The sequence below is a fragment of the Sinocyclocheilus anshuiensis genome, unplaced genomic scaffold, assembly GCF_001515605.1.
Source record: "Sinocyclocheilus anshuiensis isolate Anshui unplaced genomic scaffold, SAMN03320099.WGS_v1.1 scaffold886, whole genome shotgun sequence".
Classification (NCBI taxonomy): domain Eukaryota; kingdom Metazoa; phylum Chordata; class Actinopteri; order Cypriniformes; family Cyprinidae; genus Sinocyclocheilus; species Sinocyclocheilus anshuiensis.
Window position 1 is genome coordinate 585,355 of NW_015536542.1, and position 5,971 is coordinate 591,325.

Consider the following 5,971-nt stretch of genomic DNA (forward strand, 5'->3'; position numbering starts at 1 on the left):
GTTTTCCACTGGGTACAGTACCTGGTACCTGGTACTTTTTTTAGTACCACTTCGGTTGGGTTTCCAAGTGAACCGTACCGTTACCAAAACGTGACGTGTAAACTCTGCTGATCACGGATTGGCCGGAGAGAATTGTCACTACCTGCGTCACTGAACTTGCGACACAAACACAAAAGAACCGCTAGATTTAAATCAGCACAGCCAGCGAAGGATCGAACGCAACTGTTTTGAACGAGCGCAGTTTTGTTGTCTGCTGCGGAAGAACAGACGTTCCTCTCGTTGATAGCAGAGGAGCGGATCCAGCAAGAGCTTGATGGGGCGACGTGGAATGAAAAAGTTTTTTTTAGAAGTCGTGGTAGTAGAGGCGGCGCAACTATAGAAAGCGGTACTGAACTGCAGTGGAAACGCAAACCGTGCCGAGCCGAACCGTGCCGTGCCGTACTGAGCCGTACTGAGCCGAGTCGTACCACGCAGTGGAAAAGCGCCATAAGTGCGGCTCTCCTACTTCCCAGAGGCTACGGAGTCGAATCTATCGAATTCTTCTTCACACCCAGTTAGGTGCATTTTAACCACCTCTAATGTGGGGACGTGCCAGTGTCATCCTTATCTGAACAGATAGGTCTGGTGTCTACTGTGGGAAACATCCAAACAGGGTTTCCAGGGGCTCAGTGTTTGGTCTAATCCATGTTTTATCAGTTCCTCCCTCTAGATTTAGAGTTGAAATTGATTAGCAAGCCTCACTGGTGCCTGATTTCCCAGAGAGAAGGGGGGAAAACGTGAAAAAACAATGCCATTTTTGCTTGATGATGGAACGTTTGGATTGTGTGTGGACGGTGAGGGCTGCCATTGTGTTCTTGCGAGCTTCAGGATGTCCTGTTGGGGAGGGGTATATGGAGGGATGAGGGGACGTGAGGACCAGACAGAACTTCGTAAACGGTGGTAGAAGGAGCTTCTGATCCGCATCACGTACGCTTCGGAATACAAAAACGTTTTTTGGAAGATCTCAAAGGGTCAAGAAGATCAACCTTTCTGCCTTGGTTTTTCCATTTAGTCAAAGATTTTCTTTAAGCAAAGTTTGTTGGAGAATTTTGAGGAAAGACCCTAAAAAGTTTCCAGGAAACTATTAGATCTTGACTTTTCATCTGTCTTTTCCTGGCAGTTTGGTGTGTGCTAACTGGATGGGAAGTGTGGTGGTCGGTAAGTGTTTGCTTCGAGGAACTGGTTTGTGTCTTGAAGGGAGGTTCTTCATTTGCTTTTTAGCCACACTACAAATTTTAAGAGTTTTCGAAAGTTCCTGAAGCTTTTCAGTTGAATGGCACCAGAACGCTAAACTGAGACTGTAATGATTCACTGTTTAGTTAGTAGAGTTTAAACCAGTATTGACAGATAGAAAGGGAAACTAGGTATATGACAGGTGAAATCTGCTGGAATAAGATACATGGACATCTACTGGCCTTCTTTCTCTTCACAAATCTTTGTTCTACTACTTTTGGAGGGTGTGTTGGGGTGGATTTGGAGTGGAGGGGGGAGGGTGTTGAAATAGGAATGGCGTCAGTGGTTTTGGCGAGGTCTGCCACTTGTTTATTTTCACAGTGTTTATTATTGGAGCTGATTGTAGCTTATTTACACTGCTGTTTAGTTCATCCCCATCTTTACCAGTTGAGTGTTTAGACTCAGGAAGCCAAGTTTTCTTTAGACTGCAGACCGAGCCATGATGTTACTACCAATCTTAGAGTAGAATTTGACTTCATCATCATCATATATTTATATGTAGGAAGTGAGTGGAAAAATTTATGAAACTAAGTTTATTTAACTAGTAATTTTTTTAATGTTTAATTGTTTAATAATAAATATTATTCATTCTGTTTACATTATTATAATTACAGCATCTGTTAAATAGTAAACAATCATTTACAATTTTGCATAATTTTGAATGCAAGATTTTATATAAACAATACAATCAATGTATATTTATTTATTTGTTTTTGTTTGTTTGTTTTAGTTGCCATGTAATCAGCAAGATTTTTTAAAATGTTTTTTAATATTTTCATATCAACTTTTTTTCTTATCTTCTCTCATCTTTACAGGTGTGAACTTCAAGGAAGTGAATGAAGACAATAAGCAGACTCTCTTTTCTGAGATCTACACTTCCATAGATACATTGGCCTTCACGTTTGGCAATGTGTAAGTGCAGCACAGTTGTTTCATTATATGATACTGTAAATTAATTGCTTTGTCATGAAACATTATCTGATTAGTCATTTTAAAAAACACCTGAAACATCTGCACACAGGATAGCGACCTCCCTGAGTCGGCAAGCTGAATGTGTGTTCAGCTCATGCCTGTTTTATAAGATAACACAGACTCTACGTGGTTTAGGTGTTGCTTGTTGTTTTTAACATCAGGAGTGCGCATGATGGTGTGTGTGAGTCATTAGCTTTGTTCCAAATCCTGGCGAACTTCAGCATTTTAAGGCATCATATGCAAAAGCTGTTTCAAATGTAAACTTAATTACACTAACTCCTAAAATATCTTGTTTTTGGAAAAATTCCAAGAGGGAATAGCATTGTTTGCATAAAAGGCAATGGCTCCATCCAAATATGCATATTTCCCTACTATATAGTAGGCAAAAACAGTATGTGAAAAATGTAGTGTCCAACTTCACAGTATTCATAAAACAGTAAGCAAAAAGTACTACTTCTGGCAAGCTTTACTATCTTTACTATCCCATGAGGCCACGGGAGAGGAATTGTGAATTGCAGTGAAGCAATACAACTGATGCTGTAAGTCACTTGATAATGACAACATGATGGTAGTATCTGGATTACATTCATACTACACACTTTCATGTCTAGAACATTTTTAATGGTCGCAAAGTAAATACATATTCAAAAGAAGTACCTTCTCGGAATCTATGTTTGAAAAATAAATCCATGATGTTGGATGAGGTGAGTGAAGTGTTGCTTAGAAAATTATTCCTAAATATAATTCAGAGTCAAATAAAATGGATTGTTGTCAAAATATTTGTCTATGCTATGAGTTTTTATGCATTACATTGTTAGCTTAGCAACATGCTAACAGCAAACCCTGTTGGAATTAAGCCCTGTGCTAATTGTATTAATATATTTTTGAGTTGCTGTCTATGTAAAGTATTCCAATTCTAAATTCCAAAATATATATGAGGTTTCATGACGGTTAGGGCCGTTTACAAACTTGTTTTTGCATTTTAACTGTGCTGTTTTTCCATTGTTTTTCTGAGTAAAAACTGCACTGGACAGGTGTGTTTGACTGTTGTGCTTGCGTCTTTTGCAATGTCTTGTGCATAGCAAGGCATTCTAAAACACGGCACTCTAGTTAAAAGTAGTTTGACTATCTGTATTGAAGAGTAAGAGTATTGCAGACAGTGTTAGCGTAGCAACATGACATGCAAATATCAAAACTCCTGTGCACTTTGTGTAAGAATTGCTCATTGTATTAAGCTGCTGTTCCAAATCACTTTAAAAGATTTCATGACTGTTAGGATGCTTCCTTAGAAGGCAGCTACCTATGTGGGCAGAAGTTGACAGTATCGCATTAGATTTTGGAACAGAGCTGTTTTGCTGCGTATGTGTGTGTCTTATTTTAATGCTGAGTAAGTTTTTGTCTTGTCTTCCTCAGAGTGTCTGACTTCCTTATGGGAGATGTAGAGAACGTCTCAGCCTCGGGGCTTTCTCAGGGCCGCAGGAGCAGGGTGAGATTTCCCCGCTATTTCCTCCTCATCATTCACTTTAAAGCAGTCTGATCAACAGGTGGTTGAAAGTCACGTCAGTGTCTGAAGGCTGTAGCCTCTTTCTGTGATGGGGGTCAGAGAGTGCAAAGCTCAGTAAAGAAAAATAGAAACAAGGTCTGTTTTGGAGAAGAGCACTCTTCCTGTTTGGACCACCCCTGCGATATATCTCATGGAAAAAGCCAGTGACATTTTGGCATTGTGATTTGACTGAGTGCTCTCAGATAAAACAGATATGGAAGATAAAACTTGTTTCCTTTCCTGTATTGGATTGTTTGTTCGTTCGGCTGTCTTTTTATTGTCTCCTGTGTCTTTAATTTCAGTCTTTTGAAAACCTGACGGTGGAGTCCAGTGGATGTGGACCGGAAAAAGATGACCATCCAGGTGAGAGTCAATCCATTTTACTTTATTAAGAATTTATACACAAGTTACTTTTAAATATTTTTTAATGATGCCCTTTAAAATCAACATGAAATCCAAATAGACATTTTTTACATCCTTATTCCAAATAAATGAATGAATGAATGTATTTATTTATTTATTAGTTTCTATTAGTGCTGGGCGGTATGACCAAAAATTTATATCACGGTATTTTTCAAAATTATACCGGTTTCACGGTACATGACGGTATTTAAGCGACAGGTGCTAGGAAATGCTGTTTTGTACTCATTCATTGATGAGTCGGCTGCGGTGCGGTGACTTCTCACTGCACAGAACAGACGCCGAGAGAGGTGACACTTCTCCGGGAAAGTCAGACCTCGCGTTCGCGGGACAGCACTGGCGAAATCTTCCAACTGAACCATAGCTAAGGTTTATCCAAAAAAGTCACTAAGTTTGTCAGTATGAATATTCTATAGCGGAATAGCGGGGAAAAAGCCGCTAAAAGGGTCTGAAAGTTGCTAAATCTAGTGTTAAAGTCGCGCTCGTGTGTGTGAGACGCGGGAGCTGATGGCAGGGGGCGGTGGATATTTGTGGCGGTCAATGTGGATATTGTGGATGAGTTCTTCCGTGTCATCACGTTCTATTAGTTCTACAGCTTCAGTTTCGGAACTTTCACGCTTAGTAACACATACAGCTGTTCCCTCACTACAGTGAAACAGTGAAAAGGGACTTCTTTCAAACAGTGTTGCGTTCCGAATGTTGTTTAAGTGACATAAGTATTCGGTTGAACCAGTATACCGCCCAGCACTAGTTTCTATCTATGTATCTATCTTATCTATCTTTGAAACAAATATATTTTATTTTATTTCTCTGTCACTAAAACAAATTTCTCTTTTCACCTGACGTTACCAAGCTTTCTTTAACTCCTCCCATCTAACCCACTTTTCATGATCCAACTGATTTCTGATGGATAAAATTAAGTTTTATCCATTAAGTTTGATAAAAAATGTCACATGATGGGAAAAAAAACAATTGCAAAGGTTTAAAATAAGCAGCACTTTTTATGCAGATCACACCCACATAGATACACACATATCAAACCGCTCCCTGTTCTCAGATCAGATTTCACTGATCATTCTCAGCATGTGTGAATAAGCTCTCGACTCACACATTCACCATCACTTCAAATCCTGGCAGGGCTGCTTAATGCCAATCCACTTTAATACAGCCCCAAGGTCAGTAAACACTTTCCATCTGTCACTCATACACACACTCACACATATGCAAGCACCCTGCCCCTGGTGTAAAAACACTCATGCCTGGGGTGGGCTTGCTGGGATCCATTCGCCAGCCCCTGCTACTCACGCTCACCAATGTGTTTGGCTGTGTGTGTGTCCTCTTCCCAGGTCCCTCTCCTCCCACGCGGGTGGAGGAGATGGACGGAGTTTTGCTCCGTAGTGACAGCGGGGTGGAGTCGGCCCTGCTCTATGCCAAAGCCTGGTCAAAATATACCAAGGAACTCCTGGCCTGGGTGGACAAACGTCTTAATATGGGTGAGTAAAGCATGTTTATCTATCATCAGTAGATGAGGGAGTTACTTGTTCATCAAGTTACAGTCATATATATATATATATATATAGAGAGAGAGAGAGAGAGATATACAGGTATCTCAATAAATTAGAATGTCATGGAAAAGCTCATTTATTTCAGTAATTCAACTCAAATAATGAAACTTGTGTATTAAATAAATTCAGTGCACACAGACTGAAGTAGTTTAAGTCTTTGGTTCTTTTAATTGTGATGATTTTGGCTCACATTTAACAA

At 39.9% G+C, this 5,971-nt stretch overlaps 1 protein-coding gene across 3 annotated transcripts in view; it reads left to right on the forward strand.

Annotated features, from left to right (window-relative positions):
* LOC107697757 (rho GTPase-activating protein 29-like) overlaps positions 1 to 5,971 on the forward strand; it is a 54,372-nt gene that overhangs the window by 33,283 nt on the left and 15,118 nt on the right. For 2 of the 3 annotated variants that reach the window (XM_016498604.1, XM_016498613.1), the window contains exons 5-8: positions 2,088 to 2,184; positions 3,658 to 3,730; positions 4,090 to 4,150; positions 5,554 to 5,700. In XM_016498604.1, the coding sequence (XP_016354090.1) occupies positions 2,088 to 2,184; positions 3,658 to 3,730; positions 4,090 to 4,150; positions 5,554 to 5,700 (378 nt within the window). Of the gene's footprint in view, positions 1 to 953; positions 1,198 to 2,087; positions 2,185 to 3,657; positions 3,731 to 4,089; positions 4,151 to 5,553; positions 5,701 to 5,971 lie in introns of those variants that run through there. The other variant, XM_016498622.1, reaches the window with a different exon arrangement.